Source organism: Epinephelus lanceolatus, chromosome 23, assembly GCF_041903045.1.
Source record: "Epinephelus lanceolatus isolate andai-2023 chromosome 23, ASM4190304v1, whole genome shotgun sequence".
Lineage (NCBI taxonomy): Eukaryota > Metazoa > Chordata > Actinopteri > Perciformes > Serranidae > Epinephelus > Epinephelus lanceolatus.
This window is the reverse complement of record NC_135756.1, coordinates 25097806-25115537: the sequence shown is the minus strand read 5'-3', so window position 1 is coordinate 25115537 and position 17732 is coordinate 25097806. Positions and strand designations below refer to the sequence as shown.

Sequence of the window (17732 nt, the reverse complement as noted above, 5' to 3'; positions counted from 1 at the left end):
CACCTCGACCTTTATGCTCTGCCATTTCTCCTCTAATCATCACGCTGTAACCTGTGACAGGCTGTTATGCTACCATAACTACCACACGTTCACATATATGTAGTTTTTTGTCAAGCCGTAAGCGTGATGTAAGTGTACATTATCAAAAGTTTAATCACTTTATGATATCTGAAACTGGTTCTCTTTTACAAACCACTGCGGAGTTGGTAATAACTTTGCTTTCAGCCATGTTTATTGTTGCTGTAGGTAACAGTATGACGTCAATATGTCAACAAGTAGAAATATCGCGTCTCACAATATGAATTTTTCATGATATTAAAAATTATACCAGTGTTATCGTGAACGAGCTGATATGGCACACCCCTATGTCAAAGGAAAGGGCTGTCTGACAGCAAGGTAAAACAGTGAAAATATTGTAAATATTAGTCCACTTAGACTGATACTGACCTTTTATGGTAGGGCTTTTTTTAAGTAGCTAAAATGCGTTTTGCTGTTAGCCGTAATCCACAGCAATGTAAGTATCTGACACAGCCCTACTTAAAAAAAAGCTACCCCTTGAGTTGATGACTGTTAGAGATTCTGGTAAGCAGATTTAATTTAACCTTTGGGCAGAGCCATGGCCTAGCTCTTTACCCCTGCTTCCAATCACAAGACTGATTTATGGTCGGGCACTTGACTTTTTTGATGAGCGCCGCTCGATTGAAAACACACATTTTTGACACTTTCTTTCATGTTGCACACCTGGAGAATGTTGTTTTGTTGCGAACACCATCATATTTTGTTGTGCAATGTGATTGGGTAGTCACAGTGAGTCTGTCTGACACATCTACTGGAGTTTTATGTGTACCGGCGTGAGCAATATAGGGCCGGATCCATGTGACCAGATCATCAGAACGGTTGGCAGACATCTAAAGATACTGAAAGTCCATCTACTTGTCCATATTCCTTATTTGTTGGACAATAACATTTTCACCCTATAGCTACCTTGTTTCAATCAATGGACACATGACCACCTTTGTTTTTTGCGTTGCTGTTGTCTTCCTCATAGATAAAGTTTAAATTCTCATCCTCTTGAAGTAACTCAAAGATTTCATCAAATCCCTCCATTATCAAAATGCAGTAGCACAAACATATATTGAAAATGCTGTGTGGCTCTTTACATTCTGTCGATCACCAATCATTAAAAGTGCCGAGCACCTTGACATAAATTAGGATTTAGTGCTAAGCTAACCTAACTCTGTGTGGCTTCATGTTTAGCATACAGATATGAGTGTGGTATTAGTTCTCTAACTCTCTGCAAAAAAGCAAACAAGTGCTTTCCAAAAATGTCATACTTTCTTTTAACTTGGAAGGTGCTGAAATGAGTATCTCAGCAAAACTGAGGTTGTGACTAGAATGTTATTAAAGCAAGAAGCAGTATCTGAAAAATAAAGTTTTGCCTCAGTTTTGACTTTTTTTTTACTTCAGTTTGTTAACCCCCGAAAAATGTGATTTGTAGATTTAATGTATTAAATTCCTCGTAGAAATAAAAACTTTCAAGGTTAGTTGTTGTTTTGCAGTGCATAAGCTCATACGCACAGCCCCCTGCAGTTTGCTGTGTTCCAACACTGACCAGACCAGTATGAGCTGTGGGCCCAGAAGCACTGCTTCTCTGGCTCTCTCTTATCCTCGGCCAAGCCAAGTCTCCAGGCTGAGTTTTTATCAGCTCGTGAAAACTGCAGCCACGATAAGAAGTATTGGTTGTTGCACAGCTGACAGGTCAGCTTGATAGGAGGGAAAAAAAAAAAAAAAAAAAAAAGCTCCGGACAAATCCACCAGGTTTGGTCACCGTGATGATTGCAGTCCAATTTAAAGAATCGTTCACTTTGAAGTTCCTAACCGTGAAGCTAAATTGAGGAAGGGGAGAAGGAGGTGAAGGGTTGAAAGTTGAAGCTGAGAAAAAAGTCTCTCTTTGTGTCCTCACCCTGTCTCTCTCTCTCTCTTCTTTTGTCTCCCTTAGGTTGGCGAGGAATGATGATGATGAGGAGGAGGCGGCCCGTGAGAGAAGGCGCAGGGCACGCCAGGAGAGAATGAAGAGCAGGGAGAGTGAGGAGCCCAGCGGACAGCCAGACAGTCTGGTCATGACCAACAGCCACAGGTCACACATAATACAATGTCAAATATACTGGTTCAGTCTATGACAAATATAAAGTCAGAAGCCAAATGCTGAGCTCCCAGTTTTAGACCAGCTGAAGAAGCAAAAGAGGAACAAAGAAAAGGAGGGAGAAAAAGAAATGTCACTGTAGCATCACCTTGCCCAGTAAAAATCCTTTTTCTCTGTGTAAAACAAAGTCAGGACTACTCAGAAAAATGTCACCAAAAAAGTGTTTTTGTCAATTTTTCTGGCTGTAATAACAACTGTTTCTGACTTTACTGTTATAATAAAGTTAAATAAAGTACTGTAATAATAAAGATAAATGAAGTACTGTGATATTAAGTTAAATGAAGTACTGTTATAATAAAGTCAAATTAAATATTGTCATAAAGAAGTAAAAGTACTAAAATAATAAAGTTAAATAAAGTACTGTTATAATAAAGTTAAATAAAGTACTATAATAATAAAGTTAAATAAAGTACTGGCATAATAAAGTTAAATGAAGTACTGTTATAATTAAGTTGAATTAAATATTGTCATAAAAAAAGTACAAGTACTATAATAATAAAGTTAAATGAAGTACTGTTATAATGAAGTTGAATTAAATATTGTCCTTAAAATGTTAAAGTACTAAAATAATAAAGTTAAATAAAGTACTGTTATAATAAAGTTAAATTAAGTGCTATTATAATAAAGGTAAATAAAGTACTGTACAGTTATAATAAAGTTAAATAAAGTACTGTTACAGTATAATAAAGTTAAATTAAGTACTATTATAATAAAGGTAAATAAAGTACTGTACAGTTATAATAAAGTTAAATAAAGTGCTTTTATAATAAAGTTAAATAAAGTACTGTTACAGTATAATAAAGTTAAATAAAGTGCTATTATAATAAAGTTAAATAAAGTACTGTTACAGTATAATAAAGTTAAACTAAGTACTATTATAATAAAGGTAAATAAAGTACTGTACAGTTATAATAAAGTTAAATAAAGTGCTATTATAATAAAGGTAAATAAAGTACTGTAATAAAGTTAAATAAAGTGCTATTATAATTAACTTAAACAAAGTACTGTTATAATAAAGTTAAATTAAGTACTGTATTAATTAAGGAACCACTGGTGCTTTTATTCTGAAGCACCCTGCTCGTCTCTGGCAGCAAGTGCTAATGTTTTTGTTGTGAACTTGAAGCTTCCACTCAACAGTTAGCTGTAAGCAGTAAGGGGAAAGTTAAACCACCGCAGCAAACTTATTAAAAGTGAGGTTTTATTCACCGTGAACAGGAAACAAACTAAAAGCCCTCCAGTTCATATAAAAATAATATTTGCAAGTGGCACTGGTGCTCCATGGTTGCAAAATGCTGCTAAACCATCACAGTCTGGAGCCCTGCAGATACAAAAACACAAGCCTCACCTGTTAACGCACTACCCAGCAGAGAGTAGTCTGGGTTGGTGGGGGAGTGCAAGTGACATATGTTTTGAGATTGAGAGAACTGAAACGGCAAATGAGTCTGATGCTGGTGGCGTAAAAAAAAATGACATTATAGGTTGTATAATGGTGGCCATTGTCATTTTATGCATCGCATGGAACAAGTCAGGATACCTTGAGTATAACTGATATATCGCCCACCCCTCTGTGGCTACATGTGATTAGACCATTGTTTTGTTCTAACTCTGGCTGCGTAATTTCATACAGTTTACATACATTTCAAACAGTTTATTTTTACTTTTAATAGTACAATAGAAATGCTTTTAGGGTGAAGACTAACCAATGTGTTTGGCAAATCAAATGTCAGGTATCCAGGGGTAAAATGTACTAGGGTTGCTTGAGTTTAAATTTCCCCAAAACCAATAAAGAGCAGGACAGATGCTAAAGTTAATACCCCTAAAATCTGATAGCACGCAAACTAAGCACTGGATGTAACACTCGCTAGACGCTAGACATGCTAACATTGATTGCTTACATTAGAGCAGACAAAATCACTTTATCATCCTTCGGTTAGATATAGAGTTCCATGTACACCACTTGAACATGTGGAGAAATCTAAAGCTTGACAGGCCTGCTGTGCCCTGTTATGGTGGTAGCTAAGCTGACATATTGAAACTTTGTCAGGTGTTGTATGATGGGATTCTGTGAAGTGGCTTTTTCAAACCATTATTTCCTTTTGCATCCTTTAATATATTCAAGTCAACCACGCAGTCTACGCAGTCACAGCTGTCAACACGATAACCAACACATGATCTTGTACCCATCCATCAGAAAGACTGCCATATGAACAAAGCAGCTAAATATCTGTTTCTATGCTTTTTTTTTTTTTTTTTGAGGCTATGAGATCAATCGCCTTGGCTGCAGTGGAAGTGGTGGGTTGCTCTGACATCTAGCAGCACAGACACCGCTTTGTGGACATGAATTTTCCCCTCTATGAGCTCAGAGATACATCCTGGGCTGGTCAAACAACAAGGGGATTGTGGAGGGGGATGCTGAGACTGGACCCAGTGTTGACTAGCTATTGTCGATTGTGTCGATGCAAGGATAATGTTTGCCAGACTCTTAGGTCAGAATATTATGAGTCAGGCTATTTGGAGTGAGGTGGATGCATGTACAGTTGGTAGCTGGTGGATTTAAAGAGATGTATAATAAATACTGTAGACCTATATAGTTTTTAGCCATGTAGCTGGTCAGTTGGACGTTCAGTCCATTTTGAAGTAAACTTAAATATAATATATGAATATAAATCATATTGACTTTATTCCCTGCTTTATCCTCTTGTATGTTTTGTATACAGAAGAGCTACTGGGTCAAGAATGAAAATGTAACTGCAAACCTGGAATCCAGCAGAAATTCACTGATTTTCTGTTTATTTTAAGGCCTGACCAATTGTTTATTTTTAAGAATATCTGTGGTGAAAACCAGTCAATATAGCCAATTGTCAGCATTCTCCACAAACTGGCTAAAGAGCTGACAATAATATGGCAGCCGCTCTCTGTAAACTTTGATTTCCATTCAAAGACTTTAATTTTGTTTTTCTTGCAGTTCTGAGGTTTGCTTGAGCATTTATGCTCTTTTATTATATTAGTGGCCAGTGTAAGTCTCAGTCATGCAATTGATCAGGTCCCAAACGTTTGAGTGCTATAAGGAAAATATGCAATAATGTGGTTTAATGTTGTGACAATGGTTATACTAATGATAAATAAACGGATATTAAAGTGTAATCAATTCAGCTGTTTTCAGAATATTGCTAAAATACAACAAATTGCTTGTTCCAACAGGCTTTTATTGAACAAATTAAACATTGAACCGAACATGAAAGGCACCAATAACAAAAGGAATGAGCATTAAATTTTAAATACAGTTTTCTACTAATGCTCTCTTTCAACTAACTGAAAAACATCTCAAAGCATCTGGATGGTCGCCTTGAATGTCCAAAACAATAACTTAAGTATAAGCAATTCAGGATTTTCCTAAAAACAATATATAGACGTATACTCATACATAGACTCGTACTCACTTATGACCCATTATAGGTGCATAGTGGTGTATTTTTCTGCAGACACCCTGCCTGTATTTTCTTATTTTCTTCTGGTTTTCTGTGTTCTGTGATGTTGGGGCTTTATGAAAAGGTAGCGACCAGGTGCCACGCTGTAAGCAGCAGGCATCCAGGAGACACAGCGCCAAAAAATTCAAATCTAGCAAGGCCAAACACCAAATCAGAGTGAATCTAAGGTTTACTTTTACTTTCACTTTCGCTGGCGAAACCGACAATCCTGCATAGTATACCTTTATAGACACTTTCTCTTATCACAAATGTAGGCTTTACAGGTTTTAGCCAGCTTTATTTCGCCTGCGCTCATCTTGTCACACTCTCCTTCTTCAACCATGCAGTCTAGTAGACCTCACCCGCATATGCGCACAGTCTGCGTGCACAATCAGACAGAATCAGACAGATTTTCTGATTGGTCAGAAACTTAATGGCATATGTGTATCAGACAAAATAGTGCCTATAGACAGAATGTAATTTAATATGTAATTTAATACATTGTTACTACTATATATTCAAATAGCAGTCTTTTGCAATGTGTTTTGGGGCGGCAGTAGCTCAGTCCATAGGGACTTGGGTTGGGAACTGGAGGGTCGCCTGTTCAAGTCCCCGTCTGGACCAAAATATGGAGCGTGGACTGGTAGCTGGAGAGGTGCCAGTTCACCTCCTGGGCACTGGTGAGGTGCCCCTGAGCAAGGCACCGAACCCCCCAACCGCTCAGAGCGCCTATCATGGGCAGCCCACTCTGACATCTCTCCACTTAGTGCATGTATAGGTCCAGTTTGTGCATGTGTGTGTTCGGACCTGTGTGTAATTGACAAACAGAGTGAAAAATTGAATTTCCCCTCGGGGATTAATAAAGTATATAAAATTAAAAAAAAAAAAATAAAATATCGCACACGTTGACATGGTGAGGATTATGACAAAAACAATATTTCTGTCAGGACCTCTTTTGTAAAAGAAAACTTTATTTCCATTTGCAGTATTATATGTGGCGGTATGGCTCAGTTCTGGGGCCTCTCTGCCTTTCCTAGGCTTACACAGAAAGCCTAAGGCAGAGAGAGCACACCTCTCTGCCCTTCCAAGTGCATACGAGGAAACCTGAAGCAGCGAGAGCAAACTTCCCTGCCCTCCCATGTGCATACAAGGAGAGCCTAAGGCAAGGAGAGCACACCTCTCTGCCCTTCCACGCGCATACAATGAAAGCCTGAGGCAGAGAGAGCACACTTCTCTGCCCTTCCATGAGCCTACATGGAAAGCCTAAGGCAGGGAGAGCAGCAGCAAAGACCCCCCCGGAACCGAACAGAGTCAGCATCAATGACAAACAGAAATGACATTGATAAGTCAGACACAGCATGAAAAGGAGGAGCTGGAGTGGAGGCGGGCTGCAAACAGTAGGCAGGCCAGAGTAGTTTAAATAGGGCGCCCTGAGATTTGCCGATTGGTTGCATAGAAAGGAATCATGTGTTCTATCAGCTGACTCCCTTCCATCAGTCAGCTGCTCCATCAGTTGATTTGACTATTTGAGATCAGCTGATGTAGCTGGGATGTGAGTTGAGCTTGACATCTTGTCCTGTCTGAACTAAAGCTATGCTCAATATTTTGTAGCCATGCTTTTGTTGACTTTTGGGAATTTTGTCCTGTCTGTCATTTTCCATTGTTTGCCAGGTCAGAGATTTAGTCCCAAGTGAGTCAGTTTAGCACTGCTTCTTTGCTGTTTTGACCTTGTCATAGCAACATGCTAATGCTACTTCAGTATCACCTGCACATTACTCACACCCAAACCTGACAACTGCTCAACATTAACGCCACAACAAGTCCCTAGCAACTAAACAACTATGACACTTACAGGCTTTGATCAAGGGCATCTCATTGTTAACAGGAGATAATATTGTGCATTCAGTTTAACAGCTGACGTCTGCTGCTCTGACCTCGAGGCTTCTCCCTCATTAACGGAGGACCACACAGTGAAATGCTTGTCTCCTCTCTCTCCTCCCAGCCTGACAGAGACAGTGTCTGTGAGCAGCTCTTACGGAGGGGGCGGCGGTGGAGACGACGACGAGCAGGCCCTGCTGGATCGCATGGCCAAACGCGAAGAGAGACGGCAGAGACGCATGAAGGAGGCGTTGGAAAGACAAAAGGAGCTGGACGGTGCCAACGACAGTGTCGCCACGGAGAAGAACAACGCAGAAGAGGAGAGGCCATCCTCCTGGCGCAGGGGCCGTTACCGAGACAATGAGGACGAAGAGGTGAAGACAGAGACATACAGCTCGAGGAGAGAGGAGAAGGAGCAAGAGGAGCCGAGGGAGGAAGAAGAGGCTGCTCCTGAGGGGGGAGAAGAAGAAGATGAGGGTGTAGATGAAGGGCAGAAAGAGGAGGTGATGGAGGACAAACCAAGAAGGTCTAATTTGAGAGAACAGGTGAGTCGCCTGTTCGATCTTATTCGTTTATTTTAGTCATTTATTGTATTTTTGTAGCTGACAGTCCGTGCAAATGTGATGCTTGTTTCTGTAGGAATCAACAGAAGAACCTAAAACTCAGAACAAGGTATGGTGATTGATTTATTGGCTTCTTGATGCACATCCTCGACTCAATCACTGATCTTTCCTTCAAAGAACTGCTTTTATAAACCTTTTTCATAGGAGCTCGCTGAAGATGAAACACAGTCAGTAGTCAGTGAGATTTCAAACCAGGCCAAGTCAGAGGCTGAGGAGGATGCAGTAGCGTCAGAGGAGGTACCTGAGGATGGTTATGTAGATTATTCATCAAAGTCTATGACTCTCATAAATGACACTGAAGAGGACAATGAGGTAGCTGAAATACTGCATTCTCAGGAAAATGAGGTATCGCTCACGTGGTAAGATTTTCAGTAGAGGTGTCATGCACAGCACGAAAAATACCTCTGGCTAATTTCAGCGTCTTTATGCACCTTTAAAGTCCCTGTGAAACGGAAGTTAGAGCATCTTCAGCTTCTGAGGTATTTCCGGTGAAACAGAATATTTGATCGCTGTACAGTTATTGCTCTGTCAGCTACTACAATCCACAATGAAGTGCGGGCTTATATGACTGGTGCGGCGAGCAAGTCGACCAGAGTCTCATTTGATTGGATGAACTTTAGTAAACGCCCTCTAGTGCAGCATAAGTCGTCAACCATTTGAAAAAACAGGGATTTTAAAGCACTTCTGAAACTGATTTTTTGACATATATTTGGCACATAACAAGAGATATATGATCAATTAACACAGAGACACACGATTAAAACTAGGAACATGTATTTTTCATTTCACTGGGACTTTTAAGGAGACGTGTAAACAGAAATCATTCCAGATTAAACCACAAAAACGTTCTCTTAATAAGGCTATCTTGTTGACTTAGTGATTTATATTGGAGCCAGACGCTGAAATTACCCAGACACCCCGTGTCGTCACAGTGTGGCTTGCACCAACTGGCGGTTACTGAGCCTACGTTTTAGTGGTCACAGTGTTTGTCTGCATGTCTTCCACCTCAGCTGTGCGAGCAGCAACACTTATTCCACTGACTCCACTCCAAAAACTCTCTGCAGAAGATGTTATTTAAAATAATACATGTGTTTACCGTAAGGGGACAGTTTAAGGAGATCACTGAGCCAATGTATCATGTGTATATTTCCAGTCAAATGTTTTAAACCAGGCCAGGATTGGCTTTTTTAGAACCCCTAAAATTTGAAAATAAAATCTCAAATTTGTCTACACAAGTATGTTTTTAAAGCCCGAGCAAAATTGTGAATTGTTGAATGCCTCAATAAATGCTTCCCAATTTATCATGCAACCATGAGCCAAGCCTCCAAAACGCTCCTCTACACAGCTGAAGTGACTTGGATTCCTGTGTAGCCCTCTCTACATAGACAAACAAAACACCCTCTTGACCAAAGCATTTCATTTTATAGTCAGCGTAGGTCTGTCTGACCTCTTTTGACAAGAGCACCTCTTAGTTTCAAGATGCCTTTGATGGTGTAAACAACAAGCTCAAAAGTGCTTCATGTGTCTTGGCACTTTCCCTGTTAAGATGCATTTCTAGTGACATTTCTTGTTCCCTTGAGTAATAATAGAGGGATTTTTTGTCTCTGCTTTAACCCAAAGTTTGCTTGCTAAATCTCAGATTGTTGCAAAAACCTAGTAAAGTACATATTAATGAGCAGGCTTGCATGCCGTAAAGAAAGTGCTATATAAAAGACAGATGTGCTGAAGCTGCTATAGGCAGGCGGCCTATATAATTTTAAAGGAATACTTCAACCACAAAATGATCATTTGTATATCAATAACTCACCCTGTGTTACGTAAAATAAGTGAAGAAAATTTTGCTTTTCTTGCATGACTCCGTGGTAGACACAGAATTTAAAATCTGAGAAAATTATTTGTGGACCCCTATGACTTCAATTCATCACGAATTTTGTCAGTTTTTGGATTATTCATCCACAAATTTTAGTCATCTATTCAAGATAACATGAGGTGTGTTATCAATGCACAATTAATGATTTTGTGGGTGAAGTATTTCTGTAAAAATGACTGCTAGATAGCATCAACAGTAAGACAAATGTACCCTCTGTGCTGCAGGTTAATAATATATGGTGCTTTGAAAGCTCGACTGGCAGTGTACATGTTTGGCTTGGACACATAATGATTATAATTCATAAAACTTGAATGCTGTTTTCGATGATGTCAGAGATAGAAAACAGAGTCACTCCCCTGATGATCACATGTTAGATAATCCCGTGTCAGTAGTAATTCTGGAGTGGACGCTGTGTTGTGTGATGTGTTGTGTTGTTTTGTTTGGGGTGTGCTTTCGTTCAGCCTCCCGCAGTGTCACACGAAAAGACTCCGCCCATCCAGCTGACACACCAATCGCATCTTTGCTCACTTTGTCCCCCGTGGTTGTTTCCGTGCAGGTGAATGAGAGAGGCTGGGCCAGGGAGGAGAGGGAGGAGCAGAGGAAGCAGAACGGAGGACTGCACGAGGAGGAGGAAGCAGCTCCCAAACAGCACAGGAAACCTGAGAGGACCCCCAGGTACACAGACACAACAACACACACACACATCAAGTGACCGCGTGGTTTCGACTGAGGCCAGATTGGGGATAGCCAGCACTGATGAATTATTCAGGAAACTCTGCTTTCAGCAAAGTTCATGTCCCAGTTTGTTGCCAGTTAAAACTGTGTACAGTATTTTTTTCAGTACTGCTGCTGTCTGCAGTACTTTGTTCAAAAACAGGCCTGCTGCTTTTACTTTGACGCTAATTTGACAATAATATGTGACATACTGAAAGTCCAATTCCTCAATTACCCCAGTATTTGCAGCAAAGCATTATAAGAAAGAGAGTGTCTGAGGGATGACATCACACTGGTTCCCTCTTCCAAATGCCTATGAAATTTTTTGGATTAGTCTATTGCTGATAATAAGCTCTGTGGCAAACAAATGTTTATGATACTTACATGTTTTGTTCAGCAAAATAATCTTCACAAATGAACACCATTTTTATGATTATTGAAATCTAAATGCAATCATCTGAAGTAGAAAGCTAATGTTAGGCTATAAACGAAGTACGCTATGGTCTGTCACCACCACCATAACAAGACTGTAAAGCTGTGTTCGGCGTGCCTCGGCATGCTGACATTCTGTAGTCTCATTTAGCCAGTTTTTAGCAACCACCTTTTTTAAGACATGTCAAAGCTTCACAGTTCACGAGTGGAGTATTAACTGACAAATTTTATGCCACAGAGCAAAACGTTAAGTTAAGCTTGTGTTAACCGCAAGCCTTGTTTCAGGCATCTAACCAAAAACCTATTCAAGAAACCCATTGACTTTGAGACGAGGGAACTGTGAGTGGTAACATGCTAACAGCCTTTTTGGGTTTTAGACTCATTCCTGGGGCACTCTATAGCACACTGTTATGTGAAGCTGATATTAGGCAATTAGCCCCTCCTAAGTCCCGCCCCTTTTCGCTTTGTGCTCCAATAACAGTTAAGCAAACTTGCAATGCAACAGATTTCACTTTTCCTGTTATATGCTATGTGCTACTTAAAAATGTTGAATAGAAAACCAAATTTTAAAGACGTTTAATAAATATGGCTTGGGGGCTGTCACAGTCCTCATGGAAACATAACATTGTATTAATAGTCACAGCTTCGGTTAGCTAATGTTAGCAAAACGCTAGCTAACTAGCTAGCTAATGTATAGCTAATATCAAGAGGAGTTAGTCTAATGTCAGATCAACAACGTTTGCTTCCTTCTTATTTCTTTGGTAACACTAAAGAGATTTGGAAAAGGACAGAGAAAAGTTGTTGACATATTTTAAAAATAAATTAATTTTTGTTAGCTAGGAAAGATAAGGCTAATGTTACCTTGTCTATATTATCTCTGTAATGCTACATGCTGCCCTGAGGTAACTTACAGGAACAGCAGGAACATATACCTTTATTATTTATACCCTGATGAGGACTCTAGTCAAAGCACGTTGGTTTTTTTGTGAATCAATAAAGGATTTATAACTACAGTCAGAGTGCCTCAGATGCATTTTTGGACTGCCTGCCTGTACCGTGGACTTTCACACTGAGTGAGCTGGCCAGTAGTTTAGTATCTTTATGTGACTATTTGCCCTATTCTTGAGGAGCACCTGATTTTTGACAATTACCTACAGTGCCTTAACCCAGTGCAGCACTCCTTATTTTTTCTTCAGCCATCAGGAGCAATTTGGTATTTCAGTATCTTGCCCAAGGATAGTTCGATATGTGGACTGAAGAGCCGGGGATCAAACCGCTGATCTTCCGATTAGCGGGCAACCCACTCTACCTCCTGAGCCACAGCTGCCCCTAGGGGACGCAGTGCAGGAGCAATGTGGACAGATAGTCTCATCATCCTCAGTTACTACTTCTAACTTTTTTGTTGAGCCCAGAGGCTCACATTGTTTTGCTTTCGTCATCATGAATATATCATTACATCGTAAACTGAAATCCTTGCTGTCGACTTCATGACGCTACATTGCATGACTCCTAGAAACTAATAAACACTGCGGCACCCGGCTTAACTGAACTGGCATTATCATGTTTCTTTTTGTCAAGCTTGTCCATCCTAACTAAGAGGAGGACTTAGGATGGGTCAGTTATGACTGTATGAAGACCAGTATATGCTTGACCAGTTGTGAAAAAATCACTGCAGCAACCTAATGTTCTTGACACAAAGGTCAGTTAGGAAGTGCAAGCTACACAACAAGCAAAGCTTACAGCTGCTATCCAAGATAAGATGTCCAGAAGTGTGAGGAAAAGACACATATTCCCATAAGAAAAATGATTGAAACTAAACCTAATAATTTTATACTGCATTTTCTGAATCATACTATTGCAGTCTGGGTCTTACTATGAAACTGATGGAGGAGAAATCTTCATGTTTCTAGAAACACATCAGAGTGTTTGCATATGCTGAACGGGGGGCAGTTTAATCAGACAGGAACTTATTGATGTTGCAGTCTGACATTTATTGTTTGGCTCTCACGCTGGTATAAAAGCATGGAAGTATTGCCTGAGGCATCTGCAGAATAATTGAAAAGCATGTCTGAATCAGATTTTCAGGCAAACAAGCTGTTTGTGTTCAGCAGTCAGCCGCAGCAGAGCAGTGGTGTGTTTTATACATGGGTCACCTGCGGTTAGTCCCCAGCGTGAAACACTGGATGAAACTTGAGATGTGCTGTAACATTATCTTTTCCAAGGTGATTGTTGGTATTTGTATGTGTGCACGTTTGTTTTTGTCTGTCTGTGTGTGTATGCTTGTCCATGAAAGAGAGAAATCCTTCAATTGTATGTTTAAATATTCAGTCTGTATCAAATGTCAAGCGTTTACCTGAATGTCAGCCAGCTTTGTGTCCTACTTCCTCTGGTTTTGTTTCTGTTGTGACCTGCACGTGTGCTCTGACCCGTATTTGTGTGTCTGTCCCAGTCGCGGCAGTGTGCGTTCCCCCGAGGTGTCCGCGGGTGACGACCAGGACGACGCTGCCCGCCTGGAGGCAGAGCGCAAGCTGGAGGAGCTGAAGCGTCGCCGTGACGACGCGGAGAGCGAGGAGTTTGAGAGAATGAGGCAGAAGCAGCAGGAGGCCGAAGCCGAGCTGGAGGAGCTGAAGAGGAAGAGGGAGGAGAGGAGGAAGGTGCTGGAGGAGGAGGAGAGGCAGAAGAAGCAGGAGGAGGCGGAGAGGAAAGCCAGAGAGGAGGTAGGGAAGGGAGAGGGATGTCTTTTATTTTTTGGAGTCAGTCACTTTATGGATGCTGTTTGATCCCGTCAGCTCTGTGTGTCTACATTTCTCGTCTGTCTCCCTTTTATTCAGCTTCTTCTGGATGATTTGTTGAAGTCAAACTAAAATTTTAATTCTTCTCTTTTTTGTGTAAGGGAATATAAACTACAATGATACTGCAGGTATTGTGCACAGTTTCACATTTTTCAGAAGAAACAAATGTTATCGCACATATTAAAAACATCACAGCTTGTCTGAGTGGGCGTTTCCCATGGCAGCTTTTGACTGACATCTGGGAGGGGGCGTTACTAGGGGATCTACTGTCAACTTCCATGGTGCGCTACTAACTGCAGCACTTGGCCCTGATCACTGATTTGATGACAGCGTGCAGTTAAAGCCCTGTTTGCACTGGACTAGTATTGACATCTTCATGTGGTGTATTCCCACAGGATGAGTGAAATCAGTATTTTACTTGAATTTACTGATAGTATGCCCTGGATATGATGCCATAGCGAGATGTCTCCAGAATTTGTACCCAAACTTCTGTCAGAACTTTAAATGATGATTGCCAACACAGCCTCCGTAATTCTCTATCAGGAAAAGGCAGAAAAAAATCCATAAAAACTTGCAAAGACAAACAAAGCCCAAATCACAGAGATGCCAATGAGCAGGAGACTGATATTATGACATGTCCCCTGTGTTTAGGGAAATACAGAAGGGGATTTGCAGTGGAATTTTTACTTGACAAACAACATGAAAGATTTGCACGGGGTTGAGAACACAGGCGACCTCTGCATTTTTTACAAATTACTAGATGTTCCAAGTTAATACCAGTCCCATGTGGATAAGGCTTAAGTTTGTGTTTTTCTTATAAAGTGAAACCTAGCAAGCTAAGCTAACTAGCTCCCACTTTTGTGGCGGAAGCTGAAGCGAGTTAACTTAGCTTGCTAAGTACCCCTGTAGTGACATACAGAATGAAAATAGAATCCCGAACTAAGTGAGGAGTAAAAATACAGTAACATACGGAGTACAAATGGAGTCACAAACAGAGTTACAAACTGAGTGATATGCAGAGTACATTACAGAGTAACGCATAAAGTAATGTGGTGAGTAATGTGAGGAGAAACATATGGAGGACAAACACTCTGTACGTTCTCTATTTTTGACCCTATACGTACGGAGTAAGGTATGGAGTAATGTGCGGAGTTGCGAAGGGAGTAATGCACAGGGTCACAAATACAGATTGTTAGGAGTAACATACAGAGTAATGTACGGAGTAATGCATAAAGTAACGTGGTGAGTAATGTGAGGAATAACATATGGAGGAGGAAAGGAGTAATGTACAGGATGACAAATACGTAACGTACAAAGTAATGTATGGAGTAACATATGGAGTAGCATACGGAGTAACGTACAGAGTAACATACGGAGTAACACATGGAAAAACATACAGAGTAACACACAGAGTAACACACAGAGTTACGTACGGAGTAACATACCGAGTAACATATGGAGTAACGTACAGAGTAACGTACGGAGTAACATATGGAGAAACGTATGGAGTAACACACAGAGTTACGTACGGAGTAACATTCGGCATAATGTACAGAGTAACACAAGGTGTGAAGTAAAGTGAGGAGTAACATAGCGAGGACTAACAGAGTAACATGTAGGGTCACAAATACAGAACGTATAGAGTAACTTACAGAGTAACACGGAGAAACGTATGGAGTAACACACAGAGCAACGTACAGAGTAACAAAGTGTGGAGAAAAGTGAGGAGTAACATAGCGAGGACGAACGGAGTAACATATAGGGTCACAAATTGAGAACGTACAGAGTAACATACGGAGTAACACATGGAGAAACGTACGGAGTAACACGGAGTAACACACGGAGTAACATACAGTGTAACATACGGAGTAATGTACCGAATAACATACAGAGTAACGTCCGGACTAACACATTAAGTGTGGAGTAATGTGAGGAGTTACATATGGAGGACGAATGGAGTAAAGGGTCAAAAATACAGAACATACAGAGTAACTTACAAAGTAAGGTATGGAGTAATGTGCAGAGTTACGAAGGGAGTAAGGTATGGTGTGCTCAAATCTCAGATGGGACTACCAGAAAAAAAGCAATGGCCAATAGTGTCAGCCCTCTAGCTGTTTGATTGCCTGTGTTGCTGTAGGATTTAAAATAATGCAGGTATTGTTAGTGCCCGCCCACACAGTTATTGGACCAATCAAAGTATCACCACTGCTCTCAGTTCAAACCAAAAATGCAGTGGGTTATCACTACAGATTACAGTTTTCGCCAAACAAGTACACAAGTCAACACATGCCAAGGATATATGTTCCTATTTCTCAAATATTTATTTTAGTTTCAGTTTGACTTTAAACTTGTCTCATTTATTCTGCTCATTTCTTCTAGTTATATCTTAAAAGTTTACAACCCATGTCCCCTTGCCTTATTTTTCACACCCCTACTTGATGTTGATTTAGCCTTTACACCTGTGTGAGCTGAACTCCATGCATCACGCTCATACAAGCACTGCAGTGACGTTATCTCACCATACTTCACTGTTATCACGACTCAAGCTATTTGGGTCCCCAACGCATAACTCATGCATGTCATTTCTTCCTCCTGCTCTTATGACAACCTCATCCTTATGTATCTCAAATGTGATAACCTCTCCCTTCCTATGTGTTCACATCTGTATTCAGCCACGCTGTGTCGTCCATTTTCCCTTTCAGCCGCTCGCTCCGAGGCCCTGCATTCTTACTATTACCCTGACTGGTCTTCTTTGTTGATCTTGGCTCCGAATGTGGCGGCCCGTCTCTCGCTATCTGCCCCTGTTCTTCTCCTCTTGTGTGATGTTAATGAGGCCTTTTGGTTTGTAATTAAAAGATGGCCCAGAGATACAGAGAGACTAATTAACCAAGACAAGGCTGCTGGAGAGGGCTGATATACTGCCAAGCACCAGCCCTCTTCTGAATACAGTACAAATGGTTCATACATTAATTGTTTTTTTAAAAAAACTGTTGATAGTCTGCATGTTGCAAGCTTTCCAAAATTTCTTTTTTTCCTGAGGCAGGCGATCACTGTAAATAAGAATTTGCTCTGAGTAATTGAATTTGTTCTTGACCTGCTTCATTAGATAAAGTGAGTAAATCAATTAGAAAGTGGCACATATCTATTGTCTGGGTCGGCTGCATTCCTGATTGTTGGTTGTCTATCATGTTGGATGCTTACGCTGTTCGGTATAATAACCATACACCACGTGAAAGTCATTCACCTTATACACTGTGCTTGGATGATTCTGCATTTGCTGCTCCAAACACTGTTAGTTTGTTCCCAGGAACTTGTGCACAGGAAGCGTACGTTAGGTCTCCAGCAGCAACAGAGGTTTGTTTAGAGTAAATACAAGAGAAATGGGCAGTTAGCATGAGCAGCAATATCCTGCATGGCTGTCCAAGAACAGAGCGCCACCTACAGTACATGCTCCAGTGAAATTAATAGAAAGTCTCCTGTCAGCCCCAAAGATGCTGCAAAATAAAACACGACAAGGATATCAAGCATCTGCCAAACTCTGAACTCGTGTGTCTTTTCTCAGGAGGAGAAGAGGAAGATGAAGGAGGAGATTGAAAGGAGGAGAGCAGAGGCAGCTGAGAAGAGGCAGAAGGTGGAGGACACTACGGACGGAGAGGACAGACCCTTCAAGTGTGTCAGCCCTCGTGGCTCCTCTCTGAAGGTCAGTTCACTTTTTCTTTTAACCTTTCACCTCTGCCCTGCGTCCAACAGCAG

At 40.7% G+C, this 17732-nt stretch overlaps 1 protein-coding gene across 13 annotated transcripts in view; it reads left to right on the top strand.

The window, feature by feature from the left end:
- Positions 1-17732, top strand: part of cald1a (caldesmon 1a) — a 92180-nt gene that overhangs the window by 52598 nt on the left and 21850 nt on the right. For 5 of the 13 annotated variants that reach the window (XR_013490382.1, XR_013490381.1, XM_078165115.1 and 2 more), the window contains exons 3-9: positions 2000-2137; positions 7673-8093; positions 8188-8220; positions 8316-8516; positions 10598-10716; positions 13637-13904; positions 17542-17679. Coding sequence is in view for 8 of the 13 variants with exons in the window: in XM_078165115.1 (XP_078021241.1) it covers positions 2000-2137; positions 7673-8093; positions 8188-8220; positions 8316-8516; positions 10598-10716; positions 13637-13904; positions 17542-17679 (1318 nt within the window). In the remaining 5 variants the exon portion in view is untranslated. The remainder of the gene's footprint in view (positions 1-1999; positions 2138-7672; positions 8094-8187; positions 8221-8315; positions 8517-10597; positions 10717-13636; positions 13905-17541; positions 17680-17732) is intronic. The other 8 variants (XR_013490385.1, XR_013490384.1, XM_078165117.1 and 5 more) reach the window with 3 other exon arrangements.